This window comes from Schistocerca cancellata, chromosome 3 (assembly GCF_023864275.1).
Source record: "Schistocerca cancellata isolate TAMUIC-IGC-003103 chromosome 3, iqSchCanc2.1, whole genome shotgun sequence".
In the NCBI taxonomy this organism is placed as follows: Eukaryota; Metazoa; Arthropoda; class Insecta; order Orthoptera; family Acrididae; genus Schistocerca; species Schistocerca cancellata.
The window spans coordinates 804024670-804048551 of record NC_064628.1 but is presented as its reverse complement, the minus strand read 5'-3'; the positions used below and the strand labels follow the sequence as shown (position 1 = coordinate 804048551).

Here is a 23882-nt window from a genome sequence, read left to right as displayed (position 1 = left end):
TATCCTGTTACAAGTGGGGCACTTTTGTGGTTCTTCTGTCGGAGGTTCTGGGTTTGAGAGGATGAGGAAGTGGCTCTGGTTATTTGCTTCTGTACCAGGTCGGGAGGGTAGTTGCGGGATGCGAAAGCTGTTGTCAGGTTGTTGGTGTAATGGTTCAGGGATTCCGGACTGGAGCAGATTCGTTTGCCACGAAGACCTAGGCTGTAGGGAAGGGACCGTTTGATGTGGAATGGGTGGCATCTGTCATAATGGAGGTACTGTTGCTTGTTGGTGGGTTTGATGTGGACGGACATGTGGAGCTGGCCATTGGACAGGTGGAGGTCAACATCAAGGAAAGTGGCATGGGATTGGGAATAGGACCAGGTGAATCTGATGGAACCAAAGGAGTTGAGGTTGGAGAGGAAATTCTGGAGTTCTTCTTCACTGTGAGTCCAGATCATGAAGATGTCATCAATAAATCCGTGCCAAACTTTGGGTTGGCAGGCCTGGGTAACCAAGAAGGCTTCCTCTAAGCGACCCATGAATAGGTTGGCGTACGAGGGGGCCATCCTAGTACCCATGGCTGTTCCCTTTAATTGTTGGTATGTCTGGCCTTCAAAAGTGAAGAAGTTGTGGGTCAGGCTGAAGCTGGCTAAGGTAATGAAGAAATAGGTTTTAGATAGGGTGGCAGGTGACCGGCGTGAAAGGAAGTGCTCCATCGCAGCGAGGCCCTGGACGTGCGGGTATTGGTGTATAAGGAAGTGGCATCAATGGTTACAAGGATGGTTTCTGGGGGTAACAGACTGGGTAAGGATTCCAGGCGTTCGAGAAAGTGGTTGGTGTCTTTGATGAAGGATGGGAGATTGCATGTAATGGGTTGAAGGTGTTGATCTACATAGGCAGAGATACGTTCTGTGGGGGCTTGGTAACCAGCTACAATGGGGTGGCCGGGATGATTGGGTTTGTGAATTTTAGGAAGAAGGTAGAAGGTAGGGTTGCGGGGTGTCGGTGGGGTCAGGAGGTTGATGGAGTCAGGTGAAAGGTTTTGTAGGGGGCCTAAGGCTCTGAGGATTCCTTGAAGCTCCACCTGGACATCAGGAATGGGATTACCTTGGCAAACTTTGTATGTGGTGTTGTCTGAAAGCTGACGCAGTCCCTCAGGCACATACTCCTGACGATCAAGTACCACGGTCGTGGAACCCTTGTCCGCCGGAAGGATGACAATGGATCGGTCAGCCTTCAGATCACGGATAGCCTGGGCTTCAGCAGTGGTGATGTTGGGAGTAGGATTAAGGTTTTTTAAGAAGGATTGGGAGGCAAGGCTGGAAGTCAGAAATTCCTGGAAGGTTTGGAGAGCGTGATTTTGAGGAAGAGGAGGTGGGTCCCGCTGTGACGGAGGACGGAACTGTTCCAGGCAGGATTCAATTTGGGTAGTGTCTTGGGGAGTTGGATCATTAGGAGTAGGATTAGGATCATTTTTCTTCGTGGCAAAGTGATATTTCCAGCAGAGAGTACGAGTGTAGGACAGTAAATCTTTGACAAGGGCTGATGGTTGAATCTGGGAGTGGGGATGAAGGTGAGGCCTTTGGATAGGACAGAGGTTTCGGATTGGGAGAGAGGTTTAGAGAAAAGGTTAACTACTGAATTAGGGTGTTGTGGTTCCAGATTATGTTGATTGGAATTTTGAGGTTTTGGAGGGAGTGGAGCTGGAAGTGGGAGATTGAGTAGATGGGAGAGACTGGGTTTGTGTGCAATGAGAGGAGGTTGAGGTTTGCTGGAAATGTTGTGAAGGGTGAGTGAGTTGCCTTTCCGGAGGTGGGAAACCAGGAGATTGGATAGTTTTTTTAGGTGAAGGGTGGCATGCTGTTCTAATTTGCGGTTGGCCTGTAGGAGGATGCTCTGAACAGCCGGTGTGGATGTGGGAGAGGAAAGATTGAGGCCTTTTATTAAGGATAGGAGTTGACGGGTGTGTTCATTGGCTGAGTTGATGTGTAGGTGAAGGATTAGGTGGGTGAGGGCAATGGATTGTTCAGTTTGGAACTGGTATAGGGACTGATGGAAAGAAGGGTTGCAGCCAGAGATGGGAACTTTAAGTGTGAGGCCTTTGGGGGTGATGCCAAATGTCAGACAAGCCTGAGAAAATAAAATATGCGAGCATAATCTGGCTAGGGTGAAGGCATGTTTACGTAGGGAATGTAAATAAAACTTAATGGGGTCGTTGTGGGGGTGTTGTGAGGGTGACATGTTATTAGAAGGTGGAAAGTGTAACATGAGGTTGAAATGAAAATGAAAATAAAAATATATGGGGAGAGATAAAGGTGAACTAGAAAGTAACTGGAGATCTGTTGTGAAAAAAGGCGAAAAAGTGTTGGTTAAAGCTGGGCTATGTTGATCCTGTGGTGAACTTGGGTTGGTAGACAACGATGTGCACAAAGGATGGAGAAATTCGGGAAAATTTCGAAAAAACTGCGTGTAAATGTATTAAAAGGAGTGGTTTTGTGGTGGCAGATTATGAAAATGAGGCTAACAATTGTCTGGCAAAGAAATAATGACGTTAAAGCCTGTGGGAAGCGGCTAAAAATTATCAGTGATGTGGGAAAAACAGAAATGGAAATAAAGCGAAAGTTATCAGAACTAGCCGAAATGGTTGTTTAATAGGTGAAAGGAACTGTTTGTGAACTAGAAACGGTGGATTTTATAAGACGACAGAAAAGATTTCGAAATGCAACAGTGACAATAACAAACGTAATTGTTGGGTTCAAATTAATGATATGAATATAATAGAGGGAAACATTCCACGTGGGAAAAATAAATCTAAAAACAAAGATGATCTGACTTACCAAACGAAAGCACTGGCATGTCGATAGACACACAAACAAACACAAACATACACACAAAATTCAAGCTTTCGCAACCAACGGTTGCTTCATCAGGAAAGAGGGAAGAAGAGGGAAAGACGAAAGGATGTGGGTTTTAAGGGAGAGGGTAAGGAGTCATTCCAATCCCGGGAGCGGAAAGACTTACCTTAGGGGGGAAAAAAGGACAGGTATACACTCGCGCGTGCGCACACACACACACACATATCCATCCGCATATACACAGACACAAGCAGACATATACAGAGGCAAAGAGTTTGGGCAGAGATGTCAGTCAAGGCGGAAGTGCAGAGGAAAAGATGTTGTTGAATGACAGGTGAGGTATGAGTGGCGGCAATTTGAAATTAGCGGAGATTGAGGCCTGGTGGATAACGGGAAGAGAGGATATATTGAAGAGCAAGTTCCCATCTCCGGAGTTCCGATAGGTTGGTGTTAGTGGGAAGTATCCAGATAACCCGGACAGTGTAACACTGTGCCAAGATGTGTTGGCCGTGCACCAAGGAATGTTTAGCCACAGAGTGATCCTCATTACCAAGAAACACTGTCTGCCTGTGTCCACTCATGCCAGTGGACAGTTTGTTGCTGGCCATTCCCACATAGAATGCATCACAGTGTAGGCAGGTCAGTTGGTAAATCACGTGGGTGCTTTCACACGTGGCTCTGCCTTTGATCGTGTACACCTTCCGGGTTACAGGACCGGATTAGGTGGCGGTGGGAGGGTGCATGGGACAGGTTTTACATCGGGGGCGGTTACAAGGGTAGGAGCCAGAGGGTAGGGAAGGTGGTTTGGGGATTTCATAGGGGTGAAAAATATATATAATAGAGGGAAACATTCCACGTGGGAAAAATATATCTAAAAACAAAGATGATATGACTTACCATACGAAAGCGCTGGCAGGTTGATAGACACACAAACAAACACAAACATACACACAAAATTCAAGCTTTCGCAACCAACAGTTGCTTCATCAGGAAAGAGGGAAGACGAGGGAAAGACGAAAGGATGTGTGTTTTAAGGGAGAGGGTAAGGAGTCATTCAAATCCCAGGAGCGGAAAGACTTGCACCTGCCTCCTTCCCTCCCCCCCCCCCCCCCCCTCCCGTCATCCCCCACTCAATTCAATGTTGCTGCTGACACATAAGGCATATATACTACATATTTATACAAAAATTTTAAGCTTGTATAAAGTGCAGAGTAGTAAGTACACCATAAAGTACCTTGTAATCTGGGTCAGGTAACATGTTGAGGAGGAGGCAAACAACTTTCTGGGGGAATTCGAACTTAACTGTCCAAAACACAAGTTCTTCAAGGAAGGTACGATGTATTAGTTGCTCTTGCAGCGATGGGCAGTCTGAAAAAAATAAATGCAATATATCTATTATGGAATCAGCAATTTATGAAACAGCACTTTGTGATTACAATAGACAGTTATAACTTGTTCTTGCAGGTACAAGTAGAGGAGTTAAACATATTATTTCAAAATTTTAAAAAAATAGAAAGATCACTGACAGATTTAACATCTCCAAGAGTGGGGAATTGTCTGGATAAAAAAACATAACTGTGGCAGGGATAAGACACACAAATAAATTATAATAGGAGTTCAATATCGAATACCCAAAACTTTGAAGGCAGTTCCTTCATTTACCATTTAAGACACACAGTTAGCAAGTTGAATGGCTGATTCTCTGATGATGAAAAGGAACAAAAGTATTACTCCAACTAAAGAGTTGGTCATAAGACATAAACTTCTCCTTCATCATAATCAGAACAGTTTTATTTATCTTTTCCTTCCTCCTTTCATGTTTTCTCTCTTATAACATTCTGAAATATCCAGATCACAAGTCTCTTTCATTTTATTTGTAAGTCAATCATATCTACTCAAATAGTTCCTGTTATGATAATTCACAAGGAGCCATTCTTTAATATCTCCAACAATTAGTCTTTTTATTTCAAAGTTTTGTAATTTTAAGTTTTCACATATGTTTCACAACAACAAGGTAATTACTGAGAAATTCAAATTTAAGGACTATCTCATTGTCTTGTTAACTGGAATGGAGAGTTCTACATGGAAACAATGTACAGCAATTTGGTAGGCCATATAAAAGAGGCTAAATAAATACAATGAATGAAACTCAACTCACTGTTTCAAAGAGAGCATTACATTAATGAAAGAGTCCCCATCCACATACTATTTCACAAAGCTACACTGGCATCTGCTGAAACCCCACAAGCTTTCACTGGTTGTTGTTTACACTTCTTATACTCCTGGGATGACTACAGTAACAACCGTCTTGGCAGGGAAAGAAATGTCACAAAATATAAATTTGTCGGTCAAATATCCTAAGTACGCACTTCTACAATATACTCGTCATAAAGTTGTACTCTCTCATGCACTTTAGTATTAAGGTACACATGCAGAAAGAAACAGTTATTAACTCTCATAGACAGAGCTGAAGTTTGGAAATGTTTTTATGTTCAGCTATTGACCGTTATATCATGGCAAAGAATAAAGCTTTCACAAAACAGGATGACCATTAATTACATATGTTTGCCTACCTTCTTACAAAATTTGTACCATTATGCACACCTTTGAAACATAGAAGTGGCATACGTAAAAACATCACCAAAAAATGTGTTTTTGCAGGTAAAATCAGAGTGAAGCTAGATTTTTGAAAGCAAAATTTCAATTTTATTGTAAGAATGCATTTTTTTTATTTATGTGATTCACTCTGAACCTTTTCCATGCATTCAATTCATGCAAGAACGAATTTTACGTGCTACATTTAGCTCAACTTTAAACCGTTGTATTTAACAATGGAATAAAAAAACATTTGATTCGACTTTTTTCATTTATCTACCTTCGTGCAAAGTTTGAGCCAATTAGTACACGGTTAAAGAATAGAAGTAGCATACTTAAAAAACCTCCCACAATACATGTTTTTTGCATGACTTTGCACATACAACACAAATGGTGCTCTTAGCTGAGCATAAATTTCAGCCCAATTAAAATCTTTTGCAAAAGGAATTAATTGATTTCCACAATTTGCCTGGGCACCAGCTCCAGTTCATTGTTCAAACCTTGCTTAATGCACTGCAACATAGCTACATTAAGACATGTCCGAATGGCTACAAAAATGGTAGTTGGTCCAGACTAAGCCAAAAATCTTTTACCTGATGTTTCCAGCTCACATAGGAACTAAGCACCAAGCCCTTCAAAACTTGATTCTGCACACGGCCTTTTCAGGCATATTTATTGCAGTGCTTCCGTGCTCTAATGATTACGCCATTTATAAATTTTTTATTGCCATGGATCATATTATTAACTATCGCAATCCGGATTACGTCCAATTCTTGAACTTTCACTTGTCCTGTGATCTAGTGACAACTGTTAGAACTATCTCCATGATGGGCCTTATTGCTGTAATTTATTCTCACGATAACAATTACAGTCAGTTTAATATGATTATTTCATTTGTTGGACTTCTAATTCTAAATTAATTTTCATCATCATCATCATCATCATCATCATCTTGTTCTAAAGCTATTTTAAACAGCTGGTATTGTTTTTGCCTGGTATTCTAATATGTGAACAGTGGCCGAATTTCTCCTTTACAACCCTTTTTGTAAATCCTTACAGTCTCTCACAACCAAATTAAATACTGACTTGGGTTCAGAATCAAGTAACTTTTTTTTTTAAAGGACAACATTTTTTGCCTTTTTAATGTTACCTTTACTTAAAAAGCTTCATAAATGTTCATACACACTATTCATACTGCAAGAAAACTTTCATTAGAAACCTGTTCAAATACAAAAAGAGTTTGTAAGACGATAGAATGTAACGTTATTTCCTACTCTATTCCAGACAATTAGGAGTCAAAAGCCACGTGATTGTTAGAGCAAGGTCAATACTGTATTGAATGTTCTGGCATGTCAGGAAATCTCAAGCCTGTTTGAATGTGAGTATTGTTTGTCCAGCCCTACCCTTCTGAATTCTTCAAAATAAATCTGCATGCAACCTCAATAGCCAATGCTTCATCTGTAAACGTAAGATGACCCCTGTATTCATCTTCTAAACAACATAATAGTGCTGACCTCAGCAGCAATAGTTTAATCTGTGAATATAAGATGACCCTGTATTTCTTGAATGACATTTGGGAGAAATACCTCGTCCTCTAATCGGGTAAACATGATACGGCACTCTGTTGCATTTAGTAGAATCAATACAGAAGATAGTGAAATGATGTAAGGAGGTCTTTTTCCACTTTCTGAGTTGCGCATTGAGAAATAAGAAGAAAAGCAGAACTTGCAATGTGCTATTTTAACTTGTGCCCTGCTTTGGCATTACAAACCATCGTCAGGAACTGAACTTGTAAGTCAGCCCCCCCCCCCCCCCCTCAGTTAGTTCCAACACAGTGTCCACAGCTAACCATCTGCTTTCCATGAAGTGGGGTCAGGGCTGTTCCTCAGCTAAGCAACGTAGCTTGACATGGTACCATGGTACTTTAGCTTTTTATGTTTGAGCATGCCTTATTCTGGCATGTATTAGATTATTTTATACTTCTGAAGAAGGCTAGATTACTCTCGCTGAAACCTGGGTAAAGACCAGTAATTTTTCGCAACTAAGGCGGATCTCTGACGTATTAATATATATAAGCCATCAGAAAACATGCGTGTGTAGCATAATGCGTATCACTGAAGATCATTAACACATGGTAAAGTCCATCGGCAGTCATCATCAACAGACAATGGACATCACATAGCTGATAATTACGATTATACGTATTACAAATTTACTTTGTCAGTGCCAGTCAAAAGCATAGATCATTATAGATGTTGGGTAACTGAAATGCAATGGGGTGTCAATTGTACTCTTCGCATTTACTTCATGGCTTAGAGGGTTCTCTCCAGATGAAATACTGGGCTGCCAAACACACAGGCTGCAGATTTCAACTGCTGTAACATATATTTATATAAAGAAAGTTTACACTATTCTACATAAAAGATGTAAATGTAATCTTCTATTTTCTCCAATGTGCTAAAATTACTTGGACATGCCCACAACACAAACAATGAAAGAAGGATGGTTATGGTTTAACATCCTGCTGGCTACAAGGGAATTACACAGAGCACAATCATTGATAAGGAAAGGATGGGCAAGAAACTGGCTGTGCTTAGCCCGTGTGGGAACTTTCCTTAATTTAGGAAAACCAGGGAAAACCTTAATCTAAATGGCTGGATGGTGAATCAGGACCCACTCATTCCAAATGTGAGTCTAGGTCTTCAGCTATTGCACCATCTCACCTGGTACTAACAAAAGGTATTCAGATACTTTTGTCACTTCATTTTGAAGTTTTCCTAGGAAACAAGTGTAGATATTATGTGCACTGTAAGTACTGGTAAGTTTTCAATGAGTGTTCCGACATACATACTTTATCTTTTTGGGTAGTTTGCACACACGTTCTTGTACTATCTTGCATGAACAGGAAAGGGGGACATTTCATATTTTGAGGAGGAAAAATCCATGTCCATTGAAGCATCAAACTTTATGTTACAGAATAGTTCTTAAACTATGGAAAATCCAGGATGGAATAACAACAATATTATGAAAATGACAGATTGCAGCTCACCATACAGAGCAGATGTTGCAGCACAGACAGGCACAACAAAAATACTGCACTACATGTAGTAATAAGAATAAGTACACATACAATATTTGTTCTCTAGTCATGGTGAGTAAATTCAGACTGAGACTAAGTTATTAGCATTAGAGCTACAAAAACTCGGTGTAGTGCAATGAAGACAGCATGGACAATTCACCACTAGGTAGCAGCCAGAAGGCGAGGGACTCGGTGCAGGTATTCACGTAAAGCAATAAGAAAGTAGTGCACAATAGGACATACAGTAAATCTGCAGCAGCCGGGATGAAGAAGGAAGCTTTTCCCCCTTATTTTCATTTTCTTTTCAGTGCACATACACTACCGCTCATTAATTTCAGTACACCCAATAAATGATATCTAGTTCTCTGTAGATAAGGTCTAATACCTTGGGTACAGTTGAGGAAGCAAAGGAATAGTACAACAGTTGTATCACGTCATGATTTTTGTTTGTGGTCACTGAGATACAATAGTATCCAACAAACAATGTTGTGTGCATTAACGTTATGTACCTATCTGATACGTTTATTTACCTATTTGCCAATGGACGCCAGATTTGGTGCACCTGTGTTGTTCCCTGTAGTTACGTGACGTCCACAGCAAACAGCAAGCATTGCTGTGATACATAACACGTGGTTCCTGCACGTCAGTTCCTTCATGACACTGAAGTGTGCACATCGCTAGTATGGCTCCCCGAGTGGAGATATCCACAGAAAAACGTGCTGCAATTGTAGCACTTAGCCAAGCAGGTTTATCTACAACCTTCACCGCCAGAAGACAACACGTAGCAATAAGGACTTACCACGACCAGGATGACCTCATAAAACAACTAAAAATGATGATAAATATATTAGAATTACCAGTACGAGAAATAGATTCAAAAGAGTGTCCCAAATTCGTGCAGAATTGGTAGAAATGAATACGACAACAATATCTATTACAACAGGAAGGAGGAGACTGACTGTAGCCAGCTTGAAAGGACGTGTCACAGCAAGAAAACGTCTTCTAATGCCCGTAAATAAACAGAAGAGACTTGAGTGGGCTAGAAAACATCATAATTGGACATAGGAAGAGTGGACAAAGGTGTTATTCACCGATGAATTGAAGTTAGAGATTTTTGGAACCAGAAGGAGAATATTTGTTTGCCATTTGTAGGGGAAAGGGTAGCTCATCAGTGTGTTCTACCTAGAGTTAAAAACAGTGAAGGTTCTATTACGGTTTGGGGATGTTTTGCTGGAGATAGAGCTGGCGACAATGTGAAAATAGAAGGATGTATGGATCAGAAGCAGTACCATCGCATACTTCAGTATTATGCAATACGAAGTGGATTGCACTTAGTACGAAAAGGCTTCACCGTACAACAGGATAATGACCCAAAACATTGGTCGGCATACTGAACGAACTGCACTGCACCAAAGGAAAAACAGACAGTACTGAATGATATGCAACGGCCATCCCAAAGCTCCGATTGTAATCCCACTGAAATGGGTTGGGATGAAGTGGACAGAAATATCATGGAAGTTAATATATACAGCAAAGAACATCTCTGGAATATTGTTAAGGATGTGTGGAATCATATAGATTCACGATACCTAAAAAAACTAACTGACCGCATGCCTCGAGTTTGTGAGGCAGTCATTAAATCCAAAGGAGGATACTTTGATGAAAGTAAAATATAATGATTATGATTGTGATTGTATTATATACGTGGAAGCTAATATAATTTTATTTTGTGAGAAATAATGTTTGATTTGTGTTGTAAATCTGAAATACCAGCATGTGCTGAAATTAATAGGTGGTAGTGTATTACTTAAACTAGTTACAACCTCATTACAGGTGCCAAATGACAAATAGTCAACAACACATTGAGTTCAAAAAGGTAGAGGCAGCTCCTCACAAATAATTTAGATCTTATAAGCAAATGGAATCCATCATATTCAATGAAAGATTTGAAAATGAAGAGAGATAACCAAAAATGAATACTCCATCATACACCAATGTCAGTTGTGTAATGTTAAGAGCAAGAACATGAAAACTGGCACGGAAACATGTTACTCCCGCTGCACTATCGTACCACGCAGAAAAATCAAATCATATGATGACAAAATTACAACTGAGTTGATAAGTTTTTACCAGTTTACTGCAATTTTTCAGCTCAGTGCTAAAGCACAAACACCTGACACAAACTGGTAGTTGGCATGAACACAATGAGTATTACTATGTTTGTTTTCAGTACCATGGGATATGTAAGTAACTAACAAGGCTGTGGAGTGTCTCGTGTTCAATACATAGTTGGGAGAAGAAGCACTCAAATGCCGTATCACCACAACCTGATATTAGTCTCATGTAACCCATCAAGGACAGTAGCTAGGCATGAAGTACCTGAATAATGAAAATTGAAACCAATGGATGTATTGTAATTCAGACACCATTTATTCAAAACATGCTACAAGTTTTGAAGTGAAAAAGCATCATCTCAGTTTTCATCTGACCATTGGTAGGCTTGTTACTGGAAGTTACAGAATTCAACTGATTTTGGCTCTGCTGCACATGACATTTTTGGTTGTACATGCTGGTGTAACTTGCTTAATAAGTTGTACTATCTCCATTTGAAAACTCTTGGGCTTTGTCATTGTGGTTTGTACGTTGATGGCAGATTAAACTTTGGGTCTGAAGATGATGCTTGGTTATGGTGAAAATGGTAGCATGTTTTAAATAAATGATGTCTGAATTACAATACAGCTGTTGATTTCAATTTACATCATTCAGGAACTTTATATAAGTTTTCTGTGGTATCCCCTCCATCCACAAGACATTTCTTCTTTAGATTAAGGTGATACGTAAATGTAGTAAAAAAAAGGAATTCACTCAAATTACTTACTGCAATTATTAACTACACTACTTACAAAGGGAGAAATCATAGAAAGTTTAAGTAAATTAAAAGAGTCTGCAATACCAGATTGTGCCAAAGGGACAAAAGTTCAGACAATCTGTAGGAGCTGTATTTTGAATCATAAATCATAACAAATGAGAACAATCAATACAAAACTGTAGACCTGCTAATGTGAGTATCCTTCCATTTCAGAAACTGAAACACAGGGATTCAATTGAAGGTCATGACTGACCTTTAGTTCCCTAGCCATGTTTGACTACAGTTGAACTTACTTTGTACTATCTGCATTGGGCACTTCGAAAGACAGACTTTATAAAAAACAAAAAAATCAGAACAAAAACACTTTCAGCCATCTATACCTACAATTTCTGTGACCAGTTTCGGCATTTCACTAACCATTCTTCATGCCCCCCGACCAATGTGTAGGAAGAGTGTGTGAACAAAATAGGCACCAGCATTCAGTAACTTATCAGTAGACTTCGTTTTTTACAACATGATTCCTTCATTCATCAGGCACAGACTTCATCCATTGTACAATAGTGTCAGCTGTGTAACGTTAAGTGAAAGAACTTGAAAGCTTCCATGGAAAGGTGGTGATCCTGCACTATCACTATCATTCAGAAAAACCAAATCATATGAAATGAAATTATAATTAAGTTACTAATTTTTTTTACAAGAGTCAGTCTGTAACTGATGAATAAAGGGCTTGCGTTGCTACAAAAGAAGTCTACAGATACCATTTACTGAATTGCTGGCCTCTATTTCAATGATGCAAGAGAGTGGGGATTATTTTCCTACACAGTGAGGAGGCCTGAAGGTGGTGTAGTGAAACCCCAAAACTCATTGCAAAAATAAAATAAAATTAGAAATATGGATGGCTGAAGGTGTTTTTGATTTGACATTTTATATTGAACAGCTTAAGTCCCTCAACCATCCCGTATAAAGATAGACTTACGAAGACTTATACAAAACACGTTGCATAATGGGCTTCGGTGTCACATCATTTTCATACCAAATAATGACAGAATTTAATTTAAATCAGGGAGTTCCTGCAGCCAATACAAGATTCATCACCAATGACAGAATCGATATAGTAATCATCATAGGCTGCAAGTTGTGTAAGGAGATGAGATAAAATATTTTTAAAATGGCAATTCCGGAACTGATCAGTATTTTCTGTTAATAGGAATAGTGTATTCTTACTGTAAAACAGAGCTGTTCAAGAGTTAAGATTTCAAGATTTTTTTTTTTTCTTTTTGTCATTGGATACCATATTGTTGAAGGAACACGTATGGCGAGAAAACCTATAGCACTTGCAATCCCCCCCCAACAATTACAATTTTGTTGGCTTTATCAAGGATCGGATTCAAACAGAACAATATAACAGTTCCTTCAGAGTTTTACACAAGATGCAATTTCAAATCCCTTGGTACAATACATATAACTCTATTATGTTTCTGTCAGGATCAATACTTTCTACAATAATTAAACCTTTAATATTTTTGTTCTGAGCTTCCCTCTTCAATTAAAAGAAAATTCTGACCATAGCTTACCAGCATAAAAAATAGAAATAAAATCATAGCTTTATATATGGCATCAGAAGAAAGCGGATATGTCATCAAATATAGAAAATTCATAGATTAGATGTGGAATGTGTGGTATTTGTCAGCTTTAGTTGTGTAAAGAATGACACTTTCCCTTTTTTTAAGTGTTGTTGTTGTGGTCTTCAGTCCAGAAACTGGTTTGATGCAGCTCTCCATGCTACTCTATCCTGTGCAAGCTTCTTCATCTCCCAATACGTACTGCAGCCTACATCCTTCTGAATCTGCTTAGTGTAGTCATCTCTTGGTCTCCCTCTACGATTTTTACCCTCCACGCTGCCCTCCAATAATAAATTGGTGATCCCTTGATGCCTCAGAACATGTCCTACCAACTGATCCCTTCTTCTTGTCAAGTTGTGCCACAAACTCCACTTCTCTCCAATCCTATTCAATACTTCCTCATTAGTTACGTGATCTACCCATCTAATCTTCAGCATTCTTCTGTAGCACCACATTTCAAAGGCTTCTATTCTCTTCTTGTCCAAACTATTTATCATCCATGTTTCACTTCCATACATGGCTACACTCCATACAAATACTTTCAAAAACGATTTCCTGACATTTAGATCTATACTCGATGTTAACAAATTTCTCTTCTTCAGAAATGCTTTCCTTGCTATTGCCAGTCTACATTTTATATCCTCTCTACTTCAACTATCATCAGTTATTTTGCTCCCCAAATAGCAAAACTCCTTTACTACTTTAAGTGTCTCATTTCGTAATCTAATTCCCTCAGCATCGCCCGACTTAGTTCGACTACATTCCATTATCCTCGTTTTGCTTTTGTTGATGTTCATTTTATATCCTCCTTTCAAGGCACTGTCCATTCCGTTCAACTGCTCTTCCAAGTCCTTTGCTGTCTCTGACAGAATTACAATGTCATCGGCGAACCTCAAAGTTTTTATTTCTTCTCCATGGATTTTAATACCTACTCTGAATTTTTCTTTTGTTTCCTTTACTGCTTGCTCAATATACAGATTGAATAACATCGGGGAGAGGCTACAACCCTGTCTCACTCCCTTCCCAACCACTGCTTCCCCTTCACGTCCCTCGACTGCCATCTGCTTTCTGTACAAATTGTAAATAGTCTTTCACTCCCTGTATTTTACCCCTGCCACCTTCAGAATTTGAAAGAGATTATTCCAGTCAACATTGTCAAGCGTTTTCTCCAAGTCTACAAATGCTAGCAACATACGTTTGCCTTTTCTTAACCTAGCTTCTAAGATAAGTCGTAGGGTCAGTATTGCCTCACGTGTTCCCATATTTCTACGGAATCCAAACTGATCTTCCCTGAGGTCGGCTTCTACCAGTTTTTCCATTTGTCTGCACAGAATTCGCGTTAGTATTTTGCAACCGTGACTTATTAAATTAGTAGTTCGGTAATTTTCACACGTCAACGCCTGCATTCTTTGGGATTGCAATTATTATATTCTTTTTGAAGTCTGAGGGTATTTCGCCTGTCTCATATATTTTGCTCACCAAATGGTAGAGTTTTGTCAGGAATGGCTCTACCAAGGCTGTCAGTAGTTCTAATGGAATGTTGTCTACTCCCGGGGACTTGTTTCGACTTAGGTCTTTCAGTGCTCTGTAAAACTCTTCACGCAGTATCATATCTCCCATTTCATCTTCATCTACATCCTCTTCCATTTCCATAATACTGTCCTCAAGAACATCGCCCTTGTATAGACCCTCTATATACTCCTTCCACCTTACTGGTTTCCCTTCTTTGCTTAGAACTGGGTTTCCATCTGAGCCCTTGATATTCATACAAGTGGTTCTCTTTTCTCCAAAGGTCGCTTTCATTTTCCTGTAGGCAGTATCTATCTTACCCCTAGTGAGGTAAGCCTCTACATCCTTACATTTGTCCTCTAGCCATGCCTGCTTAGCCATTTTGCACTTCCTGTTGATCTCATTTTTGAGATGTTTGTATTCCTTTTTGCCTGCTTCTTTACTGCATTTTTGTATTTTCTCCTTTCATCTATTAAATTCAGTATTTCTTCTGTCACCCAAGGATTTCTACTAGCCCTCGTCTTTTTACCTACTTGATCCTCTGCTGCTTTCACCACTTCATCCCTCAAAGCTATCCATTCTTCTTCTACTGTATTTCTTTCCCCCATTCTTGTCAATTGTTCCTTTATGCTCTTCCTGAAACTCTCTCCAACCTCTGGTTCTTTCAGTTTATCCAGGTCTCATCTCCTCAAATTCCCATCTTTTTGCAGTTTCTTCAGTTTTAATCTACAGTTCATAACCAATAGATTGTGGTCAGAGTCCACATCTGCCCCTGGAAATGTCTTACAATTTAAAACCTGGTTCCTAAATCTCTGTCTTACCATTATATAATCTATCTGACACCTTCCAGTATCTCCAGGCTTCTTCCATGTATACAACCTCCTTTTAAGATTCTTGAACGAAGTGTTAGCTATGATTAAGTTGTGCTCTGTGCAAAATTCTACCAGGCGGCTTCCTCTTTCATTTCTTACCCCCAATCCATATTCACCTACTACATTTCCTTCTCTTCCTTTTTCTTCTACCAAATTCCAGTCACCCATGACTATTAAATTTTCGTCCCCCTTCACTATCTGAATAATTTCTTTTATGTCATCATACATTTCTTCAATTTCTTCATCATCTGCAGAGCTAATTGGCATATAGACTTGTACTAATGTTGTAGGCATGGGCCTCGTGTCCATCTTGGCCACAATAATGTGTTCACTATGTTGTTTGTAGTAGCTTACCCAAACTCCTACTTTTTTATTCATTATTAAACCCACTCCTGCATTACCCCTATTTGATTTTGTATTTATAACCCTGTATTCACCTGACCAAAAGTCTTGTTCCTCCTGCCACCGAACTTCACTAATTCCCACTATATCTAACTTTAACCTATCCATTTCCCTTTTTAAATTTTCTGATCTACCTGCCCGATTAAGAGATCTGACATTCCACGCTCCGATCCGAAGGACGCCAGTTTTCTTTCTCCTGATAACGACGTCCTCCTGAGTAGTCCCCGCCCGGAAGTAAGGAAGAATATAGTGAACAACATTTCACAGACAACAGAATATTAAAACACAAAACAGCACCTGCAAAGTCTTATAACATAGTTCAATTACTTATGGTCATATTAAAGACTAACAATAGGTAACAAACAAGAATCAAAACAGTGTTTCCATACCTTTGTACTCTTCGGGTGGTTCTGGATTAGGAAGAGACTTCAAAGCTTCATGATAAACACGCTGGCTCTCTAACATATAGCTATAGTATTCAGAATCCTCTGAAAAGCATTCAGTAAGGTGCTTATATATCTGGAAAAAAATATAAGAAGAGGACTTAAAATGACTGTACTGAATGTCCTGCCAGCCATACACATTGTATGTTATTCCCCCCCCCCCTCCCCCCCACACACACACTGTAACAACATAACCAAATTTCTTCGTATTACAGTGACTGTCATGGAAGTAAAAGTCTCAAAGTCATTTCATCTAATTACAACATCCTAAATTTTTCAGTTTCAAGTATTTAAAATAACTCCTCGAAATATACAAAATTAACTGTTTTTCCATATTTTTATGGTCAAATAAGAGAGGTATGTCACAAACAATGCCTCTCTCCAGAGAGATATCTCACTTGTCACAAGGCGCCCCTTGCACAAAGTCTGCTACAGTGTGTTAACTGTAAGTTACCCAGTTACCAGAAGGGATTGTGGATAGTTGGAGGAAGCTAGTCTGGCATTTACAGACACCCAAAGAGTGAGGAGCCATGCAGGGGTAACAACTGCCTACCACAGTGCACGCACCTTACAATGTACTTTGTGCTTCTGCAAAACTAGAAGTCACACATGGAAGTAAAGATCATTTAAATGTTGTTTGTAATTGAAACAAAAATAACCTTACTTGCTGACACATTTAAAATTGGCTGCAATCAAAACAAAATGACTATTGGCCATAGTCTTTTGACTTCTACAGATGCATGTCTAGGGAGTCTAGTGGTCAACTTACAGTTAACACACTGCAAGAGTTTCTTCAACATATCTCTTTGCTGAAAAGTACACCATGGCTATGGAAACATTGCAGCTTGTTGCCTGTGACCTACAAATAAATATATTCTCAATGATACATATCATATCTTCTCAACAGCAATACCATAGTGTGTAGGGCTACAGCACACTTTATTACACAATTTGATCCTTTTAGTTGCTTTATTTAACATTTCATTTTTCCCTGTTTTTATTCCCACATGGTCTATTACACTGCTGAAAAAGACAATCTCATCTTGTAAGGCATGCTGGATGCTTTGGACTAATTTTTCCTTGCAGTACAGAAGCTGAACAGCCTGCCCAATACTCCAGGAATCTAAAGTCAAGAAATTTTCACAGCCTACCACATCTCATCTACACAATCATCTTCAGAACTGCATAAAGTTCGCACTAAATGCAATCCAGAACTGCATAAAGTTCCGCACTAAATGCAATCATTTCCTGATTTGTGGCTTCTTGGAATTCACTCTTAGAAAAGTCCACACTACCTGGTTTTAAGAGCACTATAAGATTGTAAGTTTAGAGGGAAATTTTAGAAAACACTTCCTCTGTTTTTCATTAATACGCTTCAATGGCTGACACTAGAGTAACAAGACACGTAGTGACCTTGAATTAAGTATGAACTGAGACAAAGTGTTCTATAATTACTTCTGGGGAAATTTGTGATGTTTTCTAGAAGTAATTACCCTGTTCACTGTTATTGTTATGGAGTAAATAAATAAATAAATAAATAAATAAATAAATAAATAAATAAATGTACATTCACAGAAATGTCAAGGTAATAATTACGGTTCTGTACATAAGAGAGCACAAGAGGCTATCTAACCAGTCTTCACCATGTCACGAACAGTGAAAGAGCAAGGAAATGTAAAAAGGACTTTACACACTATGCTAATATCTTTGACAACACTGACCATATGATACACCCAACAAACTTTCCACTATGACCACAAGGGTACTGGGGTACTGCATAAAATAGCATGTGTTTAAACAATGGAAAATCTGGGATGGAATGTAACAATATTATGGAAAGGAAAGTTGCTACTCACTATATAGCGGAAATGCTCAGTCAGCTCAGCATCTTTGCTACATGGTGAATAGCAACTTTCCTTTTCATAATATTGTTATAGCATGTGTTTATGGAGATTGGTTGAACATCAGAATGGCCACTCAAGAAAAGGCTAAATCCTGTCCATGTGGTTCACATGCGACAATGATAATCCCTGGTAAGCACTCCAAAAGCTTTTACATGGCAAAATGCCAAAACTGACTGTAACAGTTAGTAATAATTTTTTACCCAGTGTGGAATAATAGACCTCTTTATTTCAAGAAGAAGAAGAAGAAGAAGAAGAAGAAGGAAAGGGAATAAAAGAATTCAGCTGTGGGATCCATCAGGAGCAACATTAAATCACAAGCAACTCTGGATGAGATAAATATCAGTGTAATAACTGAAACAGGAAAATTAGATTTTAACGCCATACCAATACTGAACTTAACAGAATCATAATAGGTCACACTGGAGACAGATAGTGAAAAAATACCAGCTATAGTGTTTGTTAAGGAATTGTCACAACATTTGTGTGAAGTAAGAAAGACTATCTGGGATATCTGTTTTATCAGGAAAGGAAGGGGATAAGATGAGATTATCTTAAATACACACAAGACACAGGCAGCAATAGGGAGTTCATGCAACACGTTGGGTTGGAAAGGGGACAGTAGTAGTATTGTGAGTGGCCAAAGTGCTGAATTCCATCACTTGCCTCTACAGATGTAAATCTATGGCATTACACAACATCTCAGGCTCCGCCGAAATCAGTCTTTCCTGAGGAAGGCCATTGTAATACAATCGAAACATACGTTTTGCAGCTTATAATTATTGTATTTTATTATAATTATTGTATTTTATACAACAACATGGTACAAACCTAGAAGAATTTTAATCATCATGACATTGACTGCAGAAGCCTACGTAGTTATGCCATTTATCATGAACTGCACAACAGCTGTAATGTGATGTGTATGATCCTGCTTAGAAGTGGGTTGTTAAAAATGCACCTTTTTCAACTGAATCTTTGTGAAACACATACTGCAATGTTTAACAACTGTTCTACTTGTGTACGCCTGACAATGTACTGAATTCTTTCTTTCTTTTACTGGTGCTTTGTCCCACAGTTTCGCATGATTAGGACGAATATGGCAAGGTTAATGTTTAAGGGTGACCAGATGCCCTTCCAGCTGCCACCCATACCCCCTGGGACGGAATGAGTGTATCCCAGCTGTCTGCGTCTAGTGTAATCCATGGAACAGTGTGAACATTTTCAGATGTCTGCGAGTTGTGTAACTGAGGCAGAAAGTGGGGACCAGCCCGATATTCACCTAGCAGGATGTGGAAAACTGCCTAAAAACCACATCCAGGCTGGCCAGCACACCAGCCAAAGTCGGTAATCCGCCAGGCAGATTTGATCTGGGGCCAGTGCGCCTATCCGAGTCCAGGAAGCAGTGCATTAACGCTCTCTGCTAAACTTGTGAGTTGACGATGTACTGAACAACACAGGAAATAAATAGCAAAGTTCATTAAATGTATTCTATCTCCGAAACCATTCAGAATATGGCATGTGTCCATAGGAAGTTTTGTTTCAAATCATCGTTCCTATCATAGTAAGATGACTCCTTACTGAAATTTCCCTCTTCCCTGGCAATTATGTGTGTTATGTTAAGTGGGCTGCTACTCACTGGCACTCTTTTCTAAGCTGACTAATGAAGTGAGCTATTTCAAGCACTTTCTGTTGAGCAGGTATTGTTACTGTCATATGGTACATCTATGCAGATGGAAGAATTTTTATGTACAAAATGGGATGCAATGATCTTTCATTAGAAACAGGGGACATAAAGGACAATGTAGACAGAGCTCCACTGACCTGGACAAGACTTACAACAGTTGGGACAAGGCAGATGTCACAGAGGATACTCACCAACAACTGTTTTGCCTTTACAGTCGTCCATTCCATCAGTCTGAGGGACTTTTTTTTAGAGGTTTATACCACCCTCAAACTTTCAATGCTTAAGCCTAGATCCATACTCTCTGTGATGCACAACATTTAATGATTGTGAAGCAAAGCATCTACAGAGTCTGTGATTACAGAGGATTGGCAGCACTCGCCATCTACAGCTCAAGAACTGAGCTTTCTGAGGTGCTACCCATTTAGTATGACCCAAGTCGTAAATGTGGCTTATAAAATGCCACAGACATGAGAAGCATTTTCCACACACACGCAATGTTACAGGATATAGGAATGCCCAAAGAGAGTTCTAAACCAAGACACCTGATAGTTTTATTGCAACAGAATAGATGAAAAATAGCCTACCTGTTTACACATTAAGAAAGATGGAATTAAAAATGCGCTGTTTACCAAAAAAGGGTGAGAAAATTTAAAATTTGTGTGATGCAAAAATCATAAATTCTTTCTTATGTAATTAATTGTATAAAAACAATATATTAAAAGAACATAAACAAAAGAATCACAGAAAAATTATTTTACCTGTGGGTTTGTGAGAGCACCTGTCATGACTCTTCTCATTGCAGCACCCATTGCACTGAAGTCATGGAGCATTGTAAGATATAAGTCAGCATCTTGAATGGCAACTAGGTACGCATCTTGTATCCCCGATTTGCTGAAGTTCAAAAGAAAAATAAGTTAATAATTAAGTTTAAACAAGTTTATCTGGGTGTTATAAAATGGATGACAATGAGAACTGGAATAATAAATGCTAAAATTAATAAAAACCTAGCCCCAAAATGTATGCATCAGCAACACAATCACTTGAAATTACGTAATCATTAAGGAGATGGAGGTACTCTCACATGATTGTGCGTAATGCATTGGCCATTACTGTACTGTGTTATATATGGCATGGTGGTATCTGAAAGCTCCTTGTAAGAAGCTACTTGCACTGCCCATTATCAGAAACATACTGTCTAATCAAAGGAATACTCATTCTATCTCTCTGATTTATATTACATTTCTAGGGTACATTCAGCCGAAACAGAGAGCTGCAGAAAAAATATAATTACAAATGAAACACTTACCACCAAAACAAAATACTGGAACTTGGACAAAGTTATGGGTTGTAAAGAACACTTATTTCCATCAAAACATCAGAATCCTAACTAATAAAAAAAAGGACGTATTTTAATACTGATACTGGATACTGGAAGGGCAGTGGGAATGTCTACAGACATGTTGTCCTAATCTGTACATAATGTAAAAATTACTGAAATCCAAAAGATACTGTTGCAATATCATCCTCACAGACCATTGCAAACAGATATGCAGGCACCTACATAACTCTGTAGCTGTGCACTGCAAAAATTTTTGTGTAATGTCCAACAACACAGTGTTCTACATCAGTAGCGGACTGTGTTGCTACTTGCTGTAGCACAATACTGTGTTTCTGTCACTAGATACATGAAGGGAGCCAAACTGGAGCAAGTACATATCCTACCAACTCAGCTGTTAACGTCATTACGTCAGCACTGTGCATTCAATCTGTACAGTCTCTGCATCAGTCATCGGTTAAATGTGTGGCCAAGACGCTACATTCTCATCAACGAGGTGAAGTCGCTGGAGTCACTGGTCTACAAGCTGTCAGCTAGCCCTGATGGTTCCAGGCTCTGATCTGGAACCACCGAGTTAAGGCCACCCATTGGGTGCCATCACCTAACACTCCACCTAGTCTTTTGAAAGTCCAGGGTTTGACAGGCCACCAGCGCAACTCTGCTATCCACTACACAAGCAGTACACCAGTACAGTCTTAAGCTCACTGTAGTGTGAAGCTGGCATCTGACACGTCAGCAAGGCCACCATCATCGCCAGCCACTGTCGTGCTGCCATAGCAGCCTACTGCCTCAGCGTATACTCTCACTGTCCACCACCCTGGCTAGTTCCCAGGCCACTGTCGTCTACCAACTGTACAGAAGTACCGATTAATAAAGAACGTTGCTGTTGAGTGAGCATTACTGCCTCTGCACACGAAGCGGTTCTGGAACTCCCAACCCACACCTCCCTGCACGTATCACTTTGCAGAGCAGAAGTGGCCAACCTACAACACTGGTGTCAGCATACCGATCACAGTGCAACACAACCGCCATATTTCATGTCAAATCACAGTGATCACTGACCTCATATAACAGATGTTTGTGAAAAATTGGTGTAAGAAACCACGTAATGAAAACAAAATAAATAATTTTTCCACAATTTTTTTATCAACACTTAGGAGAGCATTTTGAAATGTGGGTCATTTTCACAAATTGGTGTGCAGAGACTGGATGGTTCATAAGTCTGTAACCACTATAACTTTTTTATTTATCAATCTAATTTATTCAATTTGGTGCCAATGGAAACACATAAGGAACAATTATGATATAAAATTATTAAAATGCTGGAATTAAGCATACAAATATCTACAAATCAACAATGACAGTTGTTTCTATGGCCTTTCTTGTTACTATGCCTGACAATATAATTCGAATTCCTGCTAATAAAAGAGTGACTATCTGTCCCTTCAGAAAATGGCAAAATGTGTAATACTTTTGCATAAACTGGAAGATCTGTACTTCTTTCCGATAAAATATTTGTGAACTTTACCCAAAAAATGTGTTACATTTATCACCAAAATGTAAAATTGATTATGCATACTGCACATGTAAAAGAACCATACACTGAACTATTGTGGAAATGTATTTAGATTCTAGAAAGTGAAGAGTGTATGCTGCATTGTCTTCTCATTGTCCTGAAGAATGTGAAAAACTCAAGCTGTAATCCTTACAAGATTCTAAAAAAAGTCATTTTCAAGGACTGGATCCTAATTGATCCACCTACACTGGACACATTAATGAAGAAAGTCAACAAATTCGTTCAGTATTTACTCCAAAAACTTTAAAACTTGGCACAACATAACTAAATATTGAAATCTCAGGGTTGCTACTGAAAAACAAGCAACGAAAGACTCCCTGATACTTCATGCACCACTACAGTGGATTTTGCAGAAAACTATCCTTGTTTGCTTCGGGATGGTAGAACATTCATGTTAACCTTTACCCTTTTGTTGCGTACAATAAAACAGAGGACTGCTTTAAATGAATGTTGTGTTTTATAAAAGGTTGTTTGCAACATGGTACAAAAATATTCTATGTTTTCCATAAAATTGATCTTACCCTGGAACACATACAACACATTCAACATGTCATTTACTTCAATGATGGCAGTTCTGGACAATATAGAAATTTAATAATTTCGTAAATTTGTGCCATTACAAGCAAGACCACGGATAACTACAGAATGGAATTTCCACTAATCATGGTGGAAAAGCATGTGATGGAGTTGATGGTACTATTAAACATTTACAGTGACTATGTGATTTTAATTCGAAAAGAGCTATTGACGTTTGGCACAACCCTTGTTCCAGCAAGACAAACATTTTATGTTATGACAGAGTAGATAACAAAATTCACAATTACATTACAAAAACAGAATGAAACTGGTTTTACCATTCCAGGGACAAGAGTCAATCATTTTTTCAAACCACTAAATGAAAACAGGATGCTAATAAAGTGTGACCTATCAGAAAATAAATTTATACAAGTTCATCTTGGACTTGGCAACAGAGACTCCATCACTATTAAAGAAGAAATGTACATCACAGCTATGTACCATATTTTAGAGACAATGAGAAGCACTTGTTTCCTTGAAAACTTGCCTCCAACATTCAGGTGTGTGTCATACTCGAAATTAATATAAAAATGTCCAGTGTTTGATTTAAAATTCCCACCAGTCTTAAAAATGTCCCT

At 39.0% G+C, this 23882-nt stretch overlaps 1 protein-coding gene across 2 annotated transcripts in view; it reads right to left on the bottom strand.

Moving 5' to 3' along the window:
- LOC126175863 (E3 ubiquitin-protein ligase Ubr3) overlaps positions 1 to 23882 on the bottom strand; it is a 281912-nt gene that overhangs the window by 216974 nt on the left and 41056 nt on the right. For both annotated transcript variants that reach the window (XM_049922876.1, XM_049922877.1), the window contains exons 4-6: positions 20575 to 20707; positions 16175 to 16304; positions 4072 to 4205 (exon numbers count right to left, since the gene is read on the bottom strand). In XM_049922876.1, the coding sequence (XP_049778833.1) occupies positions 4072 to 4205; positions 16175 to 16304; positions 20575 to 20707 (397 nt within the window). The remainder of the gene's footprint in view (positions 1 to 4071; positions 4206 to 16174; positions 16305 to 20574; positions 20708 to 23882) is intronic.